The sequence below is a fragment of the Rhinatrema bivittatum genome, chromosome 19 (assembly GCF_901001135.1).
Source record: "Rhinatrema bivittatum chromosome 19, aRhiBiv1.1, whole genome shotgun sequence".
Classification (NCBI taxonomy): domain Eukaryota; kingdom Metazoa; phylum Chordata; class Amphibia; order Gymnophiona; family Rhinatrematidae; genus Rhinatrema; species Rhinatrema bivittatum.
In genome coordinates, this window is record NC_042633.1 from 32,574,843 (window position 1) to 32,598,113 (window position 23,271).

A 23,271-nucleotide genomic window follows, 5' to 3' on the forward strand; every position below is an offset into this window, starting at 1 on the left:
TATATACATGTGGAGTTGCCAAATTTGAATAACACAATAAATATATCAGTTGACCAACAAGAAATTCTCTGCACTTGTTATATGTGTGTGTGTGTGTCATAGTGTGTATGTGGCTATATGTGTGTGCTATGTGTATATAGGTGTGTGTGTGTGTGTGTGGCTATATGTGTGTGCTATGTGTATATAGGTGTGTGTGTGTGTGTATGTGGCTATATGTGTGTGCTATGTGTATATAGGTGTGTGTGTGTGTGTGTGTGTGTGTGTATGTGGCTATATGTGTGTGCTATGTGTATATAGGTGTGTGTGTGTGTGTGTGTGTGTGGCTATATGTGTGTGCTATGTGTATATAGGTGTGTGTGTGCATGCGTGTGTGTGTGTGTGTGCAAAGCTCGTACTGCTGCTTTCCATGCTGTACCTGTTCTGTGGTAGGGCACTGGCAGAACTGTGGATTAGCACATAGAGATAAGGGCACGTACAGATTCTCACTCTCTCTCTCTCTCTCTCTTTCTCTCTCTGTTGCAATATTTCCCTGAAAGTTGTAGAACAGGAGGACACCGTCAAGTCGTGAGTTCCCAGCTTCTGCCTCCCTGCCCTGACGAAATCCATCAAGACCCGCTTGCCGCTCCCAGGGAGATTAGTGGAGAGGAATACAAGAGAGAGGCTGAGGACAATGATTCCCTGATGAGTGACAACCGGGGACAGAATCAGGAGAGAGGCTCCTTGACGAGAGCCTGAGGGGTGCAGAGTGAGGAGGGGAGAAGCCATGGGCAGTGGCTTCCTGATGAGAGCTGGATGGGAGAAGGAGTAACAGGAGGCATCATGTTTGATGACTTCATGATAAGAGCTGGATGGGGACTTCCTGATGAGAGTCAGACTGTAAGGCATCAAGAGACAGACAATTCATAATGGCTTCCTGGTGTGAACCGAATGGGGAGGTTTAAAGAGAGACGCTGTGCATGATGACTTCCAGATGAGAGACAGACGAAGAAATATAAGGGATGAAGGGAGTCACCTATGACCTCTTCCAGACCTGAGGCAGCTGAGAGAAGGTGGCCTGGGGAACAGATCCCCATCCTCAGCGATTCGCGATTATGTCTGAGAAACGTAAGGTCCCTCTTCGCTTTGCTGCTTGTGAGTCACTCAAGGCCACGGGCAGAAGAGCCTCCAGAATCTGTGAATCTTTAGGGTGATGCAGACAAGACAGAAAGCTCTTCGGCCCTGATATTACAGCATTGCTCTGTGCTCCGGAGGGACTGCCCTCTCAAATAGACAGTAGACAGGTTCACTCAACGTACAAAGTACATAGTGACCAGGGCTGGGAATGGTTGAATGTAGGGTGACAATACCGTGACTGAGGTCACTGGCTGTGGCTGGGGAATGGCTGACCCTGGTGTGGCAGTACTAGGAATGACCGGGAGTGGCTGACCAGGCTGTGATGATATCGTGGCTGTGGTCACTGACTGCGGCTGGGGATGGCCGATCACGAGGGGGTGACAATGCTGAGATCGCAGTTGCTGACCATCCCCGGGACAGGCTGACCCTGGTGTGACTAATACTGAGACCGCAGTCCGTGACTGTGGCTGGAAACAGCCGACCTTGTCCGGAGAATGCTTCCCGGGGACAGCAGGGTTCTGACGGACCCTTCCGAGCTCCGGTTGGTGCCGGCCCCTTCTCCGAACTGTGGGGCTGAGCGTTAAAATGAATCCGAGCCCTCCGCCGACCTTCAGAAGCGGGAATCAGCTTCTGAAGGTTCATTTTAACATCCAGCGAGGAACTGATGGAAGCAGGGTATTGTGTACTGGCGTTTATGGATGTGGCGCATTAATACGGGACACCTTTCTGATACTCCTGGTGTCGTGTTGAGTCCCTTACAGGCAAGCAACATTATCCCCCCTCCCGAGGAAGCTGCTTTTCGCGGCGAGAAAAAATGGCCTTTGTTGGGGCAAGTGGACTCGTTTCTTTACGCAACTTCTAAAACCAGAGAAAGAGGTTTTGGCGCCTCATTCGTCAATTGTAATCTTATGGACTATATTGCAATTTTGTATTTTTGACATTCATCATTTTGTTTGTACGAGCGCTTTTACTGAGCCTTTTCTGGAGGACACTGCCCTGTGTTGCTCTTTGTCTTACATTGCTCTTATGGTATTTTTTGCACTTGTATTTAACTTTTGAACTTCATGTTAAACATTTAATATATTTAAATAAAAATTTGTTTTTGTTATTTTTTTGCCATTAGGGTTCCATTTTTGTATCTTTATATGTATATATAAACTTTTTCTGCCGGATAGCGCCTGAATTTGGACCCCATTCACTTTCACACGTGTGACAATTCCAACCTTCCGAGAGGCGCACGGGCAAATAACATGAGAGACACCGTCAGGAATGTGCCGATCGGTGCCTATGATAGAATAACCCACTAGCCTGTTCTACGGCACGGCCGTCACGAGGAACACACCGATCCGCTATTCTATTCTACAGCGCAGGCTCTGTGAGGACATGTTTATCGGCACCGTGATAGACTTGTAATCCTGTAAGAATGTTTGCATTGTAAATGTTTTTAATATTTTAATGCACTTTTAAATCTGCTCTTCCGTATTACGCACACGGCTGAAATCATTCCTTTTTTCCCTCTCAGGTATGAAAAGGAAAGAGGACGGGCCGGAGAATAATTTTGTAACCTTAGTCTGAATCAGACAGCCCCAGGGGCAGGAGGTAATGGTTTCTGTGAATGGCAGGAAGAGAGGGAGAGAGGGAAAGACTGTGAGATAGACAAAGAGAGAGGGAGAGAGACAGGCGCACACACGGAAATTCTCTCACACCCTCACATTGATAGGGCCCCCCAAGAATGCTGTCTCTTGTGGTAGAAGCGATGCCGTGGGCTCATCGATGCTGTATAATAAAGGAGGAAAACCTCTGCCAGTGGTGTCTTATATGGGATAAGAGATGCCACGTGCACAGGTTGAGTTCACAGGTTTAGCAGCTGCTTCCAGTGATGTCTCCTAGGGTCCTGCTCAATCCCCGGCACCTCAGACTTTCTTCAGGTCTTTAGGGTGGATCAGATTATGGTGTTGCTTTTGGATTTTCACAGGGGGGGCCTTTGTCCATTTTCTTGGGAGGAGCGCTTGGTGGAGGTGGCCTGGTTCTTTGCTGTGCCTCTGGGGGCTTGCTACTGACCGCGTGGTTTTATGAGTGGTTTTGGAGGGTTATCTTGAGCACAGCTGTATTTAACGTTTATCGCATGTTTCGTGTTCTGCTGAACGAGTCTGCACATTGTAGTTTTTGACCAGGTTTGTGCAACCTCACATGTTTGTAAGGTGCTCCGTACTGGTTTGTCCTGAGAGGGAGGCAGGGAGGGGCTGTCTAGTTGTTTGTATGGCCGGTGAGTGGGTGCGGGGGGGCGGGTTGGAGAAACTGGCTGGGGGATATTTTTCATTGTTTTTACTTTTTTTCTTAATTGCATTATTACTTTTAATTATGCATATTTTTTGTACCGGTATGTGCAGTGAATATGCATACGAAATAAACCTCTAATGTGGGGGAACCCCCCTTCCGCACCCTGTTCTTCAGTGATAAGCCAGCCCTGCAGCCGGTCCACGATGGTTCAGAAAGGTTAGCCCAGCCGGCCTGTCCCCTCCATTCCAGGCCAAATTCCCGGTACCCAAAACATCGCAGGCCTAAACCACCACGGCATTGGCGTGGCTCAGCCAGCGAGTTCCCTCTCTCCTGTACCTCCAGACCCGGACAGCCGCCCTGTCTGAGGAGAGCCTGACCTCAGTGCTGGGAAAAATCGTGCAAACTATTCTGAAGAACAAAATCACAGAGCGAATAAAGAAAACATGGTATAATGGGACACAGCCAGCATGGATTTACCCAGGGCAAGTCTTGCCTCACAAATCTGCTTCATTTTTTTGAAGGGGTTAATAAACATGTGGATAAAGGTGAACCGGTAGATGTAGTGTATGCGGATTTTCAGAAGGCGTTCACCAAAGTCCCACATGAGAGGCTTCTAAGAAAGCTAAAAAGTCATGGGATAGGTGGCGATGTCCTTTCGTGGATTACAAACTGGTTAAAAGACAGGAAACAGAGAGTAGGATTAAATGGTCAATTTTCTCAGTGGGAAAGGGTAAACAGTGGAGTGGCTCAGGGATCTGTACTTGATGTTATTGTTTGGTATAGTTGTGGGTGGTTCCTTGGGCCGGTGGCAGATGACCACGCCCCCGGGGGAAGATCCCGAGAGGGACCACCGGTCAGGGTATGGAGACAGACACAGACTAGTTCTTTTATTAAACAGTATATGGAACCACCAGAGGTGGCAGTAGTGAGCTGGAAGCGCCCGGCTGGGCTGAGGTCCCTCAGGTACTGGAACAGCGATCCCTGGATAACTGAGCTGTAGAGAAAGATGGTAACTCACTGGTGTTGTAGGCAGCAATGACTTCCTGGCAGAAGTGGTGCTCAGGAGCAGATCCGAGAAAGTGGGCCCTCGAGGAGCGAGTGCCGGTTCCAGACTGTGACCTGAAAGGCAAAAGAGAAAGCGAGGCCCCCGAGGAGCGGGTACCCCTGGTAAGTCCGAGGAGGCAGAGTAGCTAGGAGCGCAAGAAAACCTTTCCTTTCCGTTGCTAACTCGATTAGTTAGCGAATTCAGAGACCTTAAGTATCCGGTGAGGATGACATCATCTCAGGGGGTTCGCGCCACTGCTGGTACTTGAGTCGGGGCCGCGCCGCGCGTGCGCCCTTAGGCTTCTGGGAAACATGGCGGAGTGCAGCGTCCAGCCGGTCCGGGGATGCCGGAGGAGGGCGGCAAGATGACGCCGCGGCAGCCAAACATCCAACAAGCAAAGAGGGAGTCGCCACAGAGGTAAGGTGGGCGGAGGGGAGACGTCGGGCAGCGACGGTCGCAACACTTGACCGGTGCTTTTCAATATATTTATAAATGATCTGGAAAGGAATACGACGCGTGAGGTAATCAAATTTGCAGATGATACAAAATTATTCAGAGTGGATAATTCACAAGCAGATTGTGAATTGCAGGAGGACCTTGCAAGACTGGAAGATTGGGCATCCAAATGGCAGATGACATTTAATGTGGACAAGTGCAAGGTGTTGCACATAGGGAAAAATAACCCTTGCTGTAGTTACACAATGTTAGGTTCCATATTAGGAGCTACCACCCAGGAAAGAGATCTTGGCGTCATAGTGGATAATACTTTAAAATCGTCGACTCAGTGTGCTGCAGCAGTCAAAAAAGCAAACAGAATGTTAGGAATTAAAAAGGGGATGGAACAGCTCCCCTATGAGGAAAGGCTAAAGAGGTTAGGGCTGTTCAGCTTGGAGAAGAGATGGCTGAAGGAGGGATACGATAGAGGTCTATAAAATCTTGAAAGGACTTGAGCAGGTAAATGTGAAATGGTTATTTATTCTTTCAGATAATACAAAAACTAGGGGCAGTCCATGAAGTTAGCAAGTAGCACATTTAAGACTAATCTGAGAAAATTATTTTTCACTCAACGCACAATAAAGCTCTGGAATTTGTTGCCAGAGAATGTGGTTAGTGCAGTTAGTGTAGCTGAGTTTAATAAAGGTTTGGATAAGTTCCTGGAGGAGAAGTCCATTAACGGCTATTAATCAAGTTTACTTAGGGAATAGCCACTGCTATTAATTGCATCAGTAGCATGGGATCTTCTTAGTGTTTGGGTACTTGCTAGGTTCTTGTGGCCTGGTTTGGCCTCTGTTGGAAAAAGGATGCTGGGCTTGATGAACCCTCGGTCTGACATCTCCTATGTTCATAAGGTCTTCCTAATTAATAGCATGCTATTGTTTAAGAAACCAGAGAGCAAGAAGACAGAAAGGTAAATGAAATAAAAAGGCAAGAAAAGAAAGCATAAAGAGAAATAACATAGGGAAAGCAGGATGGATAGTAATATCAATTTTGTTTATAAGAGGCTAACATTACAATAAGAACATAAGAACATAAGAATATGCCATACTGGGTCAGACCAAGGGTCCATCAAGCCCAGCATCCTGTTTCCAACAGTGGCCAATCCAGGCCATAAGAACCTGGCAAGTACCCAAAAACTAAGTCTATTCCATGTTACCATTGCTAATGGCAGTGGCTATTCTCTAAGTGAACTTAATAGCAGGTAATGGACTTCTCCTCCAAGAACTTATCCAATCCTTTTTTAAACACAGCTATACTAACTGCACTAACCACATCCTCTGGCAACAAATTCCAGAGTTTAATTGTGCGTTGAGTAAAAAAGAACTTTCTCCGATTAGTTTTAAATGTGCCACATGCTAATTTCATGGAGCGCCCTCTAGTCTATTATCCGAAAGAGTAAATAACTGATTCACATTTACCCATTCTAGACCCCTCATGATCTTAAAGACCTCTATCCTATCCCCCCTCAGCCGTCTCTTCTCCAAGCTGAAAAGTCCTAACCTCTCTAGTCTTTCCTCATAGGGGAGCTGAAGTTTAACACTATAACAATAATAATAATAAAAAACCCAAAATGCACAATTTCATACTTGCTAATGATCCCCTATTCTAAAAAGACACAAAATATCCCCACAGAGTAAAACAAGCCATTCAGGAAACTCTCAGCTAGTAACACGGTATCACAGTAAATGACGGCAAAGGAAAACCAAAAAGTCCCTGAAGCAGAAATACATGCAAAAGGAAATTACATCATTGTGGAAGGAGAGAAGCCTCCCAGCTCCAGGAGGGCGCGCCCTCAGGGGAACAGGAGAAGTGGGCAGGGAACGGCTGAGCAATGCAGCAGGGAGCGGCAGAGCCTCATAAATACAAGCCGGGTCGGGCTGCCGGCATCTCTCAGAGCTCCCCCGGCACCGGCCCAAGATGCTAGCCCAGCGGGATTCCACGGTCCGCAGACCACCCCACCTGGGCGCCGCGCTTCTCCTGCTCTTGCACATGCTGGGGACAGGTAGGTCCTACCACCCTACCCCGGTGGAAAATGTGTCGTGGGGGTGTTGGGACAGGGAACACGGGGAAGTGGGGAAATGGGGGTGATGGGACTAGGAAGGAGAGGCAGACCTCGGGATGTTAAAAAAACAACAACTCGTAATGAGTGATATTGTTTAATAATCTTACCGGTATTACACTGGTAATGTTACGAAATAATAATTAATCTAATGATATTTGAAAATGATAGCAATTAGTAAAAACCATTATAGGACAGGGAAGGGTTTATTCTCTGACAATTAAAAAAAAAAAAATCTGCTTGAGGGCTTCCTCCTCCTTTGCCGCTGGTGATGAGATTTTTTTTTTTTCCATGGTTCAGGATTTAGGGGAAAGAGAAGGGGAACGAGACAGGCAGGCAGATTAGGACACGAGCCGGACTGCTAGAAGTCTCTCCGCAGAATTCGCAGGCTAGCAGAGCCCCCCACCTCAGTCTCACACACGCGCAGAAAACGCCCGACAGGCCCTCCCCACGTCCACGGTAAGGGGTGACAGATTAGAAAGATGCAGACAAAAAACCAAACAAAACAAAACTGAACTGGAAACCCTCCGAGAAGCCCGGCAGAGGTGCATCTCCTCCCGCAAAACCCAAGTGATGCCAGACAGAGATGCACATTTCCCAAAACCGACAGCCTGAGCCTTAAAGGCAGGGAGGAGTAACTTAGTGCTTAGGGCAGAGAGGGCTGAAAAACTGAGAAGCAGGCGTTCGAATCCCACTTCTCCCACCAATGCTCCTTATTTATTTATTTAACACTTTTCTATACCGACCTTCATGATAATAACCATATCAAATCGGTTTACATCGAACGGGGGTAAGAAAACTTTAACAAAAAAATAAACAATCCTTGTGGTCTCGGGCAAGTCACTTCACCCTCCGTTGCCTCTTGAACAAACTTGGGGTCTCATTTACTGAGCATTTCCCCCCGGGTCACAGGGAGCTACCGACTCTACCTTAATTTGTACCTCGCCGTGAGCGCGACCTCAGCTGCTTGAACTTCCAAGCAGGGTCCAGTAAGTTCTGCTGGATCCCCAGTGCTGTTCTAGTGCTCAACTCTGATTCTGACTGCAAGCTCTTCCAAACGCCTTTGCGCCATGTAAATCTGTTGGCATCCTCCCTTGAGACCATTCTGGGGGGAAAGGCGGGCAATCCATGGACCAAAGTGAGTAATCGAGAGGGGCAATTTTAGAAAAGCCGTTTATCTTTGCAAAGATTTCTGCAAAGTCTTCAAAAGCAGGCGCGGCGTTCAGCAATGTGCGTGCTCATGCCCGAATTTTCCTGAGGCAGGCAACAGCACACGTAGCTTTGCATGTTTTAAACTATAGAGGCATTGTTTCGGCCGGAAAAAAAAAGCATCTGGGGGAAAAGCAGATGCAAATCTCTAGGCTGTAATTTTACCTTGGGCAGTTTTCTCTCCCCTTTGAGAACGGATGTAAAACCCATAAGTAAAGGAACTCTCCCTCTCCCCCAGATTTCAAATCCAAATCCAAGACTTCCCACCAAAAAACATGAGCAGGAAAATCTCCATCTGATCTGGGGGGAGGGAGGGAGGAGGAGGAGGAGAGGAAAAGCAGCGACGATGGCAGCAAAATCTGCCATCTCCTTCCCCCCCCCCCCCCCCCAGAATGGAAGCATGATGTGACCCGAGACGATACGGACCCACGCCGAGATCCGAGAATCCTTTTATCACTTTGTGGGAGTGATCGGCCGCCACCTGGACAAATTGTAGGGCCAAGCAAGGTTCTCATATCAGGATCTGAGAAAGAGACGGAAAGAAGGAAGAGAGGCAGAGATAGGAGGGTTCGAGAGCAGAGACAGGGAAGTAAAGAGACACAGAGACAGAATCCCATCCACATTTCTGCTCCCAGGATGCCACATTTTGCTCAATATAAGTTTGATTGAATATCCCTCCAATGTTAGCCAGCTACGTTTATCCGGCTAACTTTGCTATCCGTATGGTGATTGAAATGGACCTCAGTTATTATTATGATTCACTGTTTCATAATTTTGAAAGAAGTGCATTGAATGGTGCAGTGGGTGAGGCTGTGGGGGCCAAACATTTTCGTTTCGTTTCGTTTCGGTGGGGATTTTAATTTTAGTTTGCTTCGTCCAGTTTATTTTTGGTGCTCTTGTTTCATTAATTTTGGCAATGTTTGTGTGCAGTTTGGAAGTTGTGGGCACAAATTGCCAGTCTGCGTGCACAACTTCCAACCTGGGTGCACAAATTTCCAAAAACCAAGGAATCAAAAAAATTGTTCATTGGGTTCCTTCCATTTGGAACAAACCAAAAATGGCCTTGTCCATCACGTTGTATGCTTTTGTTTCAACTGAATGCAGTGGAAGTGGGATTGGCACCGGAGAAAAGCACACTTTGAATGTATATATATTTGAGGAATATATTCTGAGGTTTAATTATTTTGCATTTCATTGCCAAATGTTGCTGAGTACCTAAACATACATGTGTTAAGCACTGCACTATTGTTTTTGTAAAACATTCAATCTATTAGGTGTTCATTTACAAATTAAAAGAATGATAGATCATATCTGTCCATCCATCGGTCTGTGCCTTGTTTCAGCAGGCACATCAGAGGATGGATTTTCCATTTAAAAAATACGGACTTTGTTGACGTACCTGGATATGGAATGAGAAGCCTGAGAGAAAATGGGTGCGGTGGAACAACAGTGGCCAAACTAAAAGGAGCAATTACAAAGGCAACAAATTTATATGTTAGAAGAGTAAACAAAAGTAAGAGAAATAAGGAACCGATCTGGTTCTCAAAGGAGGTGGCTGACAAAAAGAGCAGCATTCAAGAAATATAAAGGATCCCAAAGGGAGGAACACAGGGAAGAATATCTGGAGAAACTGAGGGAGAGGAAGAAAATAATCAAGAAAGTGAAAAGTCAGGCGGAAGGAAGGATTGCCAAAGAAGTAAAGCGATGTGATACATCAGAGGCCTGAAGTGATATAGTGAAACTGAAAGGTGAAAAGGAGCAATGTGTGGAAAGAGATGAAGAAATGACCAAAATATTAAACAAATACTTCAGTTCGGTGTTCACTAAAGAAGACCCTGGAGAAGGACCATCGCTAGTTGACAAGACTGTGGATGGGAGTGGAGTAGATGAAACTCCATTTACAGAAGAGAATGTATGAGAAGAGCTAGGAAACCTGAAAGTGGACAAGGCCATGGGACCTGATGAGGTTCATCCCAGCTCAGAGATGTGCTGGAGGGGCCGCTGCATGACCTGGTCAATAGATCCCTGGAAACGGGAGTGGTGCCGAGGGATTGGAGAAGAGCAGTGGTGGCCCCACTTCTCAAGAGCGGGAGCAGAGAGGAGGCCGTAGGTTAGCCTCACCTCGGTGGTGGGAAAATTAATGGAGACTCTGCTGAAGGAAAGAATAGTGAACTATCTACAGTCAGGAGTATTTTGGACTCGAGGAAGCATGGATTCACCAGGAGAAGGTGCTGTCAGACAAATCTGATCATTTTTCTTTTGATTGGGTGACTAAAGAACTGAATCAAGGAAGAGCGTGCTATGTGATCTACTTGGATTTCAGCAAAGCTTTTGATAAGGTCCCGCATAGGAGGCCTATGACTAAAATGAAAAGCTTGGGAATGAGTGCCAAGGTGGTGGCCTGGATTACAAACTGGTTGTTGGCAGAAGATAGTGTGTGATGGTGAATGAAGAGAGAATGGTGTTAAGTGGAGTGCCACAGGGATTGATGGTGGAACTTTTCTGTTCAACATCTTTGTGAGCGACATTGCAGAAGGGATAGAAGGTAAAGTTTGCCTATTTGTAGATGATACTAAGATCTGCAACAGAGTGGACATGCCAGAAGGAGTAGAGAGAATAAAAAGTGATTTAAGGAAGCTTGAAGAGTGGTTGAAGACATGGCAACTGGGATTCAGTGCCAAGAAGTGCAGAATCACATATCTGGAGTGCAGTAAACCAAAAGAGCTGTATGTGATGGGGGTGAAGGGCTATTGTGCATGGAGCAAGAGAGGGACCTTGGGGTGATAGTGTCTAGCGATCTGAAGACGGTGAACCAATGTGACAAGGCGCTAGCTAAAGCCAGAAGAATGCTGGGCTGCATAGAGAGCAATAACCAGTAAGGAAAAGGAGGTGGCGATGCCCTTGTACAGGTCCTTGGTGAGGCATCACCTGGAGTACTGTCTTCAGTTCTGGAGCCCGTATCGCAAAAGGGACAGAGACAGGATGGAGGCGGTCCAGAGAAGGGTGAACAAAATGGTGGGGGATCTCCATCAAATGACTTGTGAGGAGAGGCTGAAGGACCTGAATATGTATCCCCTGGAGGAGAGGAGGAGCAGGGGGGATATGATACAGGCCTTCACATACTCGAAAGGATTTAATGATGCACAATCGACAAACCTTTTCCATTGGAAAGAAATCAGTACAATTAGGGGTCATGAAATGAAACTTCAGGGAGGGCAACTTAGAACCAATGTCAGGAAATATTTCTTCACAGAGAGGGTGGTGGATGCCTGGAATGTCCTTCCGGAGGAGGTGGTGAAAACCAAAACAGTGAAAGATTTCAAAGGGGCATGGGATCCCTAAAGACTAGAGGATGGGAATGAAGAAAAGATTGCATGGGGTAACTTGCTGTGTGGCGGTTACTACCCTTAACCAATAAGCCTGAATCTCTTGATGCAACTCCAACATTACCCTCAAGTCCAACATTACTCTCTGCTTCTATGGCAGAAGCAAACAGGGAATTGGACTCTAACAGCAACCAACAAGGGTCCTGATTTTGACGGCCTGGGAAACTGATAAGAATAGGAAGGAAACTGATAAGAATGGGGGACTTGTATGGCTCAACAGAAAACACCATAAACTTGCTGGGCAGACTGGATGGACCCTTGGTCCTTTTCTGCCATCATTTCCATGTTTCTATATTTTTTGTGTTTCTGTATGATTTTCAGTATTATAGATCTCAGTCATGGAGAGCTAGCATAGTTGAATCTGATAGTGGTAAATTATTTTTTTTTAATTTTGGGAGGTGCCTTATGTTTCAGTCTGTTTTGCTTTGGGTACACTAATAGGCTTTGATGCGTGCGGTTCCATTGTTGTGCACGTTAAAACTTGTTGTTGGACGGGAAAGTGATTTGCCAATTGCCACACATTAGATGGAAGGGAAGGTGCGTATGTCGGATGCAACACTTCCTGGACAAACGAGCACCACTCCCATTTATGTACAGTCATGGGAGTAAATTCTTTAGACCTGTTCTTAATTAAAAAATAAACAATTTTAAGAGTTTAAAAAGGAAGAGAAAGCTACAGGCAGGCAGACAAAGACAGATGGAAAAAGAGAGGGAGAGAGAGAGAGAGTGCCATGTACAAGATAAATTAACATTTTCTGTCCAAGGAAAATACTTGCCTAGTCACCAGTGGTTTCACAATTAGGGAGGAACCTGCTATGAGCTCCTTCTGAGTAAGAACATAAAACTTGTCATACTGGGTCAGACCGAGGGACCATCAAGCCCAGTATCCTGTTTCCCACAGTGGCCAAGCCAGGTCACAAGTACCTGGCAGGATCCCAAGGGGTAGAGAGATCCCAAGCTGCTTATCCCCAAGAATAGGCAGTGGATTTCTGCAACTATAGACTTTTTCTCCAGGAACTTGTCCAAACCTTTCATAAATGCAGCTTTACTAACGGCTTTCACCGCATCCTCTGGCAATGAATTCCAGAGCTTAATTATGCACTGAGTGAAACAAAAATATTTTCTCTTATTCATTTTAAATGTTTTACCCAAGAACTCCATTGTGTGTCCCCTGGTCTTTGTACTTTTTGAAAGAGTAAACAACTGATTAATGTTTACTCATTCCCTTCCACTCATTATTTTATAGACCTCTATCCTATCTCCCCTCAGCCCTCTCTTCTCCAAGCTGAAGAGTCCTAACTCTTTAGCCTTTCTACATAGAGGAATTGTTCCCTTCATCTACAGGTGAATCAGACATGTCAGATAAATGCTGTACTAAAGTGTCTAGACCCCTAGCCATGGCAGAGACAGACATTTTTCAAAAGGATTTATGAGCAGATATCCCAGTTTTATGCATGTAAATGTCCTTTTAAAAATTACCCAGGGATTGCACAAGTCTAAGTATTTGCTAAAGTGATTTTGCTTGTGCTTTCTACGTGCACCATAGAGAGGCAATTGTGTGTGTGTGGGTAGGGGGTTAATACTTGGGACAGGGTCATGGTTTACATGCATGCTTTTGATTTACCCGAGCGGTTGTGATGTGTAAATTTGTGCATGTATGTTGACACTGGTTCCGCACATACTCAAGAATTTTAACAATGGATTTATTGCCCTAAATCCAATTTGAAATTTTGGCCTGAAGGCTGTGCATAAAAAAAGAATCTTCTGATGTTAGCGTATGTTTGAAAATTATTCTTTGTGACCAAGCAACCAAATAATGTGCAAAAGAGTCACCAAAAAAATGATTGCAAACATGCACCAAAAAGTAAAAATCTATATTGAGAAAAAAAAAAATATATATATAAGGACCGTCATACTAAGCACTCCCTGTCATTGAAACCTTCCTTGCTTTTTATTTAATCATTGGTCCAGAATTCAAGGATTTGTTTTGTAATTTTTTTTTACAAATAAAATGAAAAGAAGCAAAACTTAAATGTGCCCTTCTTTTTTGATAGGAGAATCCCAACATGTGCCGTGTTTCAAGGTAAGACCTCTGCATCAGGGGATTAGCTGAGGTCACACCAATTCTGAAATAAAAAGAGAGCATCAAAGCTGGATTCTAGTCTATAGCACAACAGGCAAAGCAGCAGCCACACCTCTTCTATAAGGCTCCTAATGCTTCATAGATTCTAGCCCAACCCTGGAAATGCTCAAGGTGTTAAACTAGTTGATTATTTAATTTAGGCTTCCGATTGGCTCAATAAAAAAAAAAAAGGGACAAACTAATTGTTCATCTAAAAATGTAGTCTATGCCATTTGTTGTCCTTGTAACCTGTTATACATCGACGTACTAAACTAAAAGTTGTTTATCTACAAAGAATGTACAAGCCCCACTAGTTCCTCATTGTATTGAAAAATCACACGATTTCACGGATTTGCAATAGTGGATTATTGAACAAATAAGACCCTCTGATCGTGATTTAAATTTGGAAGCCAAACTCTACTTTAAAGAACAATTTTAGATTTTTCAATTAAATTCAATCGCCCCCAGAGATAGATTAGTATTCCTTGATTTGATCATACACTATTTGGTCTGTATTTTGTTCATGGCAACTATTGAAGTCAGTCTCCCTTTTTTGATTGAGGCAATCGGAAGCCTAAATTAAATAATTGACTAGTTTAAAACCTTGAGCATTTCTGGGGTTGGGCTAGAGGCCATGAACACTTGTAGCCTTATATGAGAGGTGTGACTGCTGCTTTGCCTGTTGTGCCCTAGGTTACTATTCAGGTCTACAGCTCTCTTTTTATTTCAGAATTGGTAAGAACATAAGAACATAAGAAAATGCCATACTGGGTCAGACCAAGGGTCCATCAAGCCCAGCATCCTGTGTCCAACAGTGCCCAATCCAGGCCATAAGAACCCGCAAGTACCCAAAAACTAAGTCTATTCCACGCTACTGTTGCTAGTAATAGCAGTGACTATTTTCTAAGTCAACTTAATTAATAGCAGGTAAGAGACTTCTCCTCCAAGAAATTATCCAATCCTTTTTTAAACCCAGCAACACTAAGGGGCGGATTTTCAGAGCCCTGCTCGCGTAAATCCGCCCAAAACCGGGCGGATTTACGCGAGCAGGGCCCTGCGCGCCAGGAAGCCTATTTTACATAGGCCTCCCGGCGCGCGCAGAGCCCCGGGACTCGCGTAAGTCCCGGGGTTCTCGGAGGGGGGCGTGTCGGGGGGCGGGCCCGGTCGTCGCGGCGTTTCGGGGGCGTGTCGGCAGCGTTTTGGGGGCGGGTACGGGGGCATGGCTACGGCCTGGGGGCGTGGCCGCGCCCTCCGTACCCACCCCCAGGTCGCGGCCCGGCGCGCAGGAGTCCCGCTGGCGCGCGGGGATTTACGCCTCCCTCTGGGAGGCGTAAATCCCCCGACAAAGGTAGGATGGGGGTTTAGACAGGGCTGGGCGGGTGGGTTAGGTAGGGGAAGGGAGGGGAAGGTGAGGGGAGGGCAAAGGAAAGTTCCCTTCTAGGCCGCTCCGATTTCGGAGCGGCCTAGAAGGGAACGGGGGTAGGCTGCGCGGCTCGGCGCGCGCAGGCTATACGAAATCGATAGCCTTGCGCGCGCCGATCCAGGATTTTAGCCGATACGCGCGACTACGCGCGTATCTACTAAAATCCAGCGTACTTTTGTTTGCGCCTGGAGCGCAAACAAAAGTAGGCTGTTCGCGCTCGTCTGAAAATCTACCCCTAAGTGCACTAACCACATCCTCTGGCAACAAATTCCAGAGTTTAATTGTGCGTTGAGTGAAAAGGAACTTTCTCCGATTAGTTTTAAATGTGCCACATGATAACTTCATGGAGTGCCCCCTAGTCTTTCTACTATCCGAAAGAGTAAATAACCGATTCATATCTACCCGTTCTAGACCTCTCATGATTTTAAACACCTCTATCATATCCCCCCTCAGTCGTCTCTTCTCCAAGCTGAAAAGTCCTAACCTCTTTAGTCTTTCCTCATAGGAGAGTTGTTCCATTCCCCTTATCATTTTGGTAGCCCTTCTCTGTACCTTCTCCATCGCAATTATATCTTTTTTGAGATGCGGCGACCAGAATTGTACACAGTATTCAATGTGCGGTCTCACCATGGAGCGATACAGAGGCATTATGACATTTTCCGTTTTATTCACCATTCCCTTTCTAATAAGTCCCAACATTCAGTTTGCTTTTTTGACTGCCGCAGCACACTGAGCCGACGATTTCAATGTGTTATCCACTATGACACCTAGATCTCTTTCTTGGGTTGCGACCTTAGCTAATCCCCTGATGCAGAAGTCTTACCTCGAAACACGGCGTGTGTCAGGACTGTTGGTATTCTCATATCAAAAAGAAGGATAAGGATAAGTTTTGTTTCTTTTCATTTTATTTGCAAAAAAATGACAAAAATAAAAAATCCTTGAATTCTGGACCGATGATTAAATAAAAAACAATGAAAGTTTCAGTGACTGGGAGTGCTTAGTATGATGGTCCGTATATATATATATATTTTTTTTTTTTTCTAAATATAGATTTTACTTTTCTGTGCATGTTTGTGAAAATTATTCTTACCGTGGGCTTCTCATAGACCTGGAATAAGAAGTCCCATCATCCTTTGGGAGTGTGAATGAAGGACTGTGCTAAATACCTGCTGTGTTGTTAAGTACCACTAAATATATATATATATATATTACATAATTATATTGTAACTTAAACATGCCTCATTTTCTGGCCTCTCTGGGAAAGCTTGTAGTGTATCTATGGGATGGTCTTTTCACTCTTATTATAAATGCACTTGGTTTCACTTTATTTTTACATTTTTTTTACAGCTTCCATTACCTCTTTGCCTACCTCTATGACCAATGCAACTACATATACAGCCAACCCAACCACACCAAGTAACATGAACAATGCAACAACACTCATGAGTGAGATGACTAATGCAACTATGTTTGCAAGTAGCACAGTCAACCCAACTACACTGAGTGCCATGAACAATGCAACTACACTCATGAGTGAACCAACCAATGCAACTATGCCATTGAGTAGCACAGCCAACCCAACCACATTTAATGATAGAAACAACACAACTATGCTCATGAGTGAGATGACCAATGCAACTATGCCTGTGAGTAGCACGGCCAACTCAACCACACCAAGTGACATGAACAATGCAACTACACTCTTGAGTGAACCAACCAATGCAACTATGCCATTGAGTAGCACAGCCAACCCAACCACGTTTAATGACAGAAACAACACAACTATGCTCATGAATGAGATGACCAATGCAACTATGCCATTTAGTAGCACAGCCAACCCAACCGCATTCAATGACAGAAACAACACAACTATGCTCATGAGTGAGATGACCAATGCAACTATGCCTATGAGTAGCACAGCCAACCCAACCACACCAAGTGATATGAACAATACAACTATACTTATGAGTGACCTAACAAATGCAACTATGCCATTGAGTAGCACAGCCAACCCAACCACATTCAATGACAAAAACAACACAACTATGTTCATGAGTGAGATGACCAATGCAACTATTCCTGTGAGTAGCACAGCCAACCCAACTATACTGAGTGACAGGAATAACACAACTACACCCATGAGTGAAATGACCAATGCAAATATATCCTTAAGTAGCAGAGCCAACCCAACCACACCGAGTGACAAGAGCAACACAACTATGCTCTTGAGTGAAATAACCAATGCAACTATGCCTGATAGTAGCACAGCCAACCCAACCATACTGAGTGACAGAAGCAATGCAACTACACTCATGAATGATATGACAAATGCAACTATGCTTATGAGTAGCATAACCACCCAAATCACATTGAGTGACAGGAACAACACAACTACACTCATGAGTGAGATGACCAATGTAACTAGGCCTGCGAGTAGCACAGCCAACCCAACCACATTGAGTGACATAAACAATGCAACAACTCTAATGAGTGAGACAACCAATACAACTATGTCCTTGAGTAGCACAGCCTACCCAAACACAGTGAATGGCACAACCAATGCAACCACATCAAATAATATGAACAATACAATTACTCTAATGAGCAAAACAACCAATGCAACTATGCCCTTGAGTAGCACAGCCACCCCAACCACACTGAGTGGCACAATCAATGCAACTACACCGAGTGACATGAATAATGCAACTATGCCCACAAGTGGTACAGCCAACACAGTTATCCCCTTTAGTGGCATGATCAATGTGACTACACCTACAAGTGGCATGAGTAATCCAACCACATCCATGAATAGCATAACCAGCAAACCCACAACTGTAACAGGTGTCACCAGTGGTAAGTTGACCCTGCCTTTAATATTTCAATAATGACTTATTTATTGTGTGCAGTTTGTATTGTCAACCTTCTCAGTGCAGCCAATTGACTTTGGCTCTTAAGTAAAAGACTGTCAGCATTCACCAGGCTGGATAACATTTCCAGGCTGTGTTATTCTGAGAAGGGTTGAAGGGAACTCAACCTATCTCTGATGACCTGGTTAAAGCCAAATATTAACTTTTATAATAGGGCTCAGCACAGGGAGTGACCTACTTTGAGGGTCACAAATCACTAAGGATATATTTAACTGGTTCATATGTTGTGGAGAGATCATTTATGACATTATAGTCACTTAGGGCTGCTTTAGGGCTAAGGTCACCAACTAGCTCTGTGTCACCATGGACAAGCTGAGCTGGTTCTGGTTCCCCCACTCCAGCCCTCCCCATTACTTCGAAGGATTTGTAGTTTCTTTTAAATAAAGAAAAGAAGGAATGACAAATTTATGGATGCAATAGGATCAAACCTGGGACTGGCTTAGCCTGTCCCTTCTGACCCCAGAGCTAGTTGATGATGTTAGACCTGATGCGGCCATAGGTGACAACATCGATGATCTCACAGTAAAAACACAAACCAATTGGATCTACCCTCAGTGGGTGTCATCAGTTGCTCCCTGTGTTGCAGGGAAGAAGACAGCATTAATAGCCTTCCAACATTTCTCTAAGTTAAATGGGTGGAATGGAACTAGTTACTAGGGAATTGGAATTTTCTTTTTTTTGAATAATTCTAGGACTAAGGGAAAAACCTTGAAATGAACAGGTAGCTCCTTTGGGAGTGACCTAATTGTAGGGAGTATTTAATTCCTGGTCCATTTAGAGTTGTCAAAGGGAATTTCAGTTTGGGTTTGAATTCTTGACAAACTGCGAGCTGGGAAAGGAACATAATAGGTTTATTGTATCATTCTTAGATTATATTATATTTTTCTTTACTGTTTTTGATAGTTAATTTTGATCGGCATCATGTAATACTGTTTATTTTTTTTTTTGTATCGCAATGTGCTTTGAGTACAGTTTTGTTTTTTTTTGTGGAAAGGCATGGATCAATCAGATTTACATTAAGGAGGATCCAGGGAAAAGTTCTTCCACTAACATCCGAAGTGTCCTTTCTTCTAGGCATCACTAATCAGCAGGCAGAGACAACGGAGACATTACAGTACTGGGGGATCATCCTCATTGCCTTGGCTGTCACCTTCCTGTTTGCTGGAGGCTTCTTCTTCATCTGCTTCTTCTTTGCGAGGATGGCTTGAATGCTCACAGGTGGGAAGAAGGGAGGGGCCTTGAGGGGTGGGGGTAGGTAGGTCTTAAAGCTCTACCTGCACCCACCCCCTCTCCACCACAAACCAAACCATGCCCCCTCCCTTATGATGAGGGGACACAGGATCACATGGCTGATGACTCGCCAGGTTCTTCCTCTCAGCTCAGAGAGATGAGCTCACCTGGCTCCTTTCTAGAGGCTGAAATCGGGTGGGCATAGTCTTCTGTGCATGCTAAGAGTTTTGAAACTATGCAAAGGGTGAGCAGAAGGGGTGGTGGTAGTGGGAAGGGGGTGAGGAGCAAGCAAAGAGCATGAACCCTGTGCTAGATGCATGCAACCTATCCTCACCCTGCCCACCTTGTCCAACCATTAGGAAAATTCATGACAGTGTGGCCTTGAATGCTGAGGGGTGGAATCCCCCCATTGGATTGAATGCTGCATTCTGATCTCGCCTTTCATCTCTGCCCCTAACAATTATGGCTGTCTTAATTTCACTGCAAAGGGTGTTAATGGTAAAGACAGACTAGTCCAATGCCTTTTGTTAAGAGATAGAGTGTGTGTAAAGTGTAAGCACAATGTTTAAAAAAATCTGTCTTTATTTCTTTACAGATACGACATACATGGGATGTGCCCACATTCTGCCTTGACTTTCTGATCTGGTATCTTTGGCTGAGTAGTGAGTTTCTCCTTCCCCTCTGATAGATCCATTTCTGGTGTGTTGTGACCATAAACATGAAGCAGAGGAGGAGATGGCTGCCTACAGGAATTTAAGTATTTCTCATCAGTTCATTGAAGTCACAGAGGTTACTCAGTATTATGTGACCGCTAAGACAGTTCCAATCCCACTGCTGCCACTAGCACTCCCTTTGTGACAGACTGGTAGTGAGAGCATGGGGTGGTGACACTTACAGGACCAGATTCTGATCCCATGTCTACCACCAACTCTCCTCACTCTGCACTCAACAATAACAAGAAGGATCTCTGGGGAAGGAGTATTGTGCCCATGAGATGTGTCTTACATGCTGACAGCAATCTGTAACTAAAAGATAGCAATACTGTGTGAGTATAACACAAGCATTCCTTTTTAGTATGTCTTGTTCCTAAATACAATCTTTATAGAATTATGACTATCCAGCTCAAAATATCCATGCCTTGTGTGTGAGTTGGTCCTTCCAACCTATATCCTCTTCTGTCCCAGTTTTAGCTGATTCCCCATAGATTGCATGGCAAAATGATTTTTCATACTCTTCCAGTCCTCACCGTGCATTTACCTTCTGCTAACAAGGCAAAAAACTTTACCCAGGAAAAAAATGCTAAAAATGACATGGGCAGCATCAGTACCAGGGGCTCCAGTGCCATCAGTAGTACCAATGCAATAATCTATCAGCAAAAGCAGGGACAGCACTGCAATTGGCTTAAGAAACATAGACAATTTCTGTGCCACTAACCTAGAATCTGAAGACCACAGACATTGACTACACTACCACAGACATCACCAGCCACTACAATACCACAAAAAGTATCCTCAGCAGCTATAGTACAACAGTAAGCATCTCCAGTGGCTACAGTACCCTGAACAGCATCACCAGTATCACCAGTGCCCTGAATAGCAGTGCCCCAAATAACCCTAACAATTGCTACAGTGCTCTGAACAGCACAGCTACTGTACCTCAGACAGTTCCAGCAGTGGCTAAATTACCTTGGACAGCAGCACCAGGGCTACAGTACCACAGACAGCTCCAGCAAAAGCTGCAGTACCCTGAACAGCACTCTGCCACAGACAGCACCAGCACCAGCAGCAGCTGCAGTCCTCTGGACAGCACCATCAGAAACTGCAGTACCCTGGAGAGCAACACCGGTGCCTACAGTACCACAGACAGTCCCAGCAGCACCAGCGGCAGCTGCAGTCCCCTGGAAAGCATTATCAGCAGCTGCAGTTCCATAGACAGCTCCAGCATCCTGGAAACCAGCACAAGGGGGCTGCAGTGCCACAAATTCAGGCTCAGTGCTAGGAATAGCACCAGCACCAGCTCCCTTATGGCAGGGTGTGGGACTGGGGAGGGGTCAGCGAGTGTGGGACTTTTGATTTTTTAAAAATGTATTTATTTATATTTATTTATAACTAAAACTAACAAGGATAAATCATCAGTCATGAGTACAGTATAACATTTCTTGTCCTTTATAGATATATATGCACAGGTCTGCCTCCCCTGGTGCCTAAGCACTTTAGCTGTTCCCCCCCCCCCCCCCAAAAAAAAGGGCTTGTGCAGGAGTTATTACAGGAGTAGAAAACAGGGGAAGGTCTGGAGAAGGACTTCCAGTGACCCCTGGGATGGGAGAATGGAGCCCAAAGCTTGTGCATGATTTTGCAGACAGGATGTGTACGTGCAAACCTCAGCCGGTACAGTAAGCCCAGGTGGTATTTCTGCTGGACAGAATCACAGACACTCGAGATGGCCCCCCAATATATGACTGCAAACTCTTACAACATCCTTTTATTATGTTGTTGAATTTGTAAATTATTATTGTGTTTTTTTTAATTTCCTGTTGACTGAATAAATAATATGTATAGAATATGTAAATAAATCATATTTATTCTTGATCACTGGGTTGGCTACTGTTCATTTATTCAAAATGTTCTGAGTAATATTGTTTCCTAAGAAATGCCATACTGGGTCAGACCACAGGTCCATCAAGCCCAGCATCCTGTCCCCAACAGTGACCGATCCAGGTCACAAGTATTTGGCAGGATCTCAAAGAATAGATCCAGTCCTTCTCATGCATAATCAGGGGTAAGCAGAGGTTTTCCCGAGTCTACCCAGCTAATAATGGTTTACATAGACTTTTCCTCCAGGAACTTGTCCAATCAGCCCTTCACTGCTGTCTCAGGGTGGGATATGTTACAGGGGCACTCAGCTCTTCTGCACAGTCCACCATGAAACAGCAGGGACACTCAGTACTTCTACACAGTCCCTGCTGTTTCAGTTTCATGGTGGATATGTTAGTGGAACACTCAGTGCTTCTGCAAAGTCCTTGCTGTTTCATGATTAGATGAGCTACAGGGGCACTCTGTCCTTCTGCTGTTTCATGGTGGATGTGTTTATTTATTATCATTTATATGCTGTCTACACCTAAGTCCCAGGCAGTGTAGCTAATCAAATTGACAAAAAAAAAAAAAAAAGAAATAACAACAACAACAAAAATAAGAAACAGATCAGAAACCTAGATGCGGCTATCTTATCATAAGACCTCGTGGAATTATAAGAAAGCTCGCCTAGATAAAAAAAAAAGAGGTCTTTAACGTGTTCTTTAAGGTCTTCAGACAGTCCGCCGATCATACATCGTGCGGTAATGGAATTCCACAGCATGGGAAAACGCTAACCAGGCCCGATGCTCAATAAGCCCGGCTGTGAAGACCACGGTGATCTGGTGGGATTGCTTTTTCGTGGTAGGAATTATTGGCGGAACACTCCATCCACCTGCACAGTCCCTGCTCTTTCGTCGGAGATGCATATTTGCGATCCTGAGTTTTATCAGGCTGATGCCACCACTGCAGGAGAGCAAACATGGAGCAAGAACGTGAACTTATCCAGCTCCTTTTAACCATACGGGACCTGCCCCCATGATACACTCCAGGCCAAAACCCCCATCTTTGGAGCTGGGGGTAGGACATAGGAGGAGGAGGAGGTGATAATTTGAAAAAAAATGCAATCTGCGCAATATATATATATATTGCATAACCAGAACAGATAAAGATTATCTTGTAAAACACAAAGCCTGATAACGTTGAGAAATACTCCCCCTTGGAATATCTTCCTGCAAGAGAGAGAGAGAAGAAAAACCCCAACCCTCTCCACCAAAAATAGGGCCCTAAGCTGTAAACCTTCTGCTCTCGTGCAGTTCAGTTTTAAAGGCATCCCAATGCTCTTGCACAATTGTAAATTGACCTATTTATTTATTTAATCAGGAGCACATCCCTAGGGAAATTAAATG

General features: G+C 44.9%; 2 protein-coding genes across 2 annotated transcripts; both read left to right on the forward strand.

The window, feature by feature from the left end:
* The first annotated feature begins 6,822 nt into the window (after positions 1-6,822).
* LOC115081041 (mucin-3A-like) lies at positions 6,823-20,732 on the forward strand. The gene is made up of 4 exons (XM_029585553.1): positions 6,823-6,938; positions 16,483-17,988; positions 19,137-19,280; positions 19,888-20,732. Exons 1-3 carry the CDS (start codon positions 6,854-6,856, stop codon positions 19,268-19,270), a joined length of 1,725 nt encoding a protein of 574 aa, XP_029441413.1. The 5' UTR covers positions 6,823-6,853; the 3' UTR covers positions 19,271-19,280; positions 19,888-20,732.
* On the forward strand, positions 19,528-21,372 carry LOC115080368 (putative protein TPRXL). Its single transcript, XM_029584512.1, has 2 exons — positions 19,528-19,536; positions 20,731-21,372. The coding sequence occupies exons 1-2, from the start codon at positions 19,528-19,530 to the stop codon at positions 21,370-21,372; spliced, it is 651 nt and encodes a 216-aa protein (XP_029440372.1).
* The last annotated feature ends 1,899 nt before the right edge of the window (positions 21,373-23,271 follow it).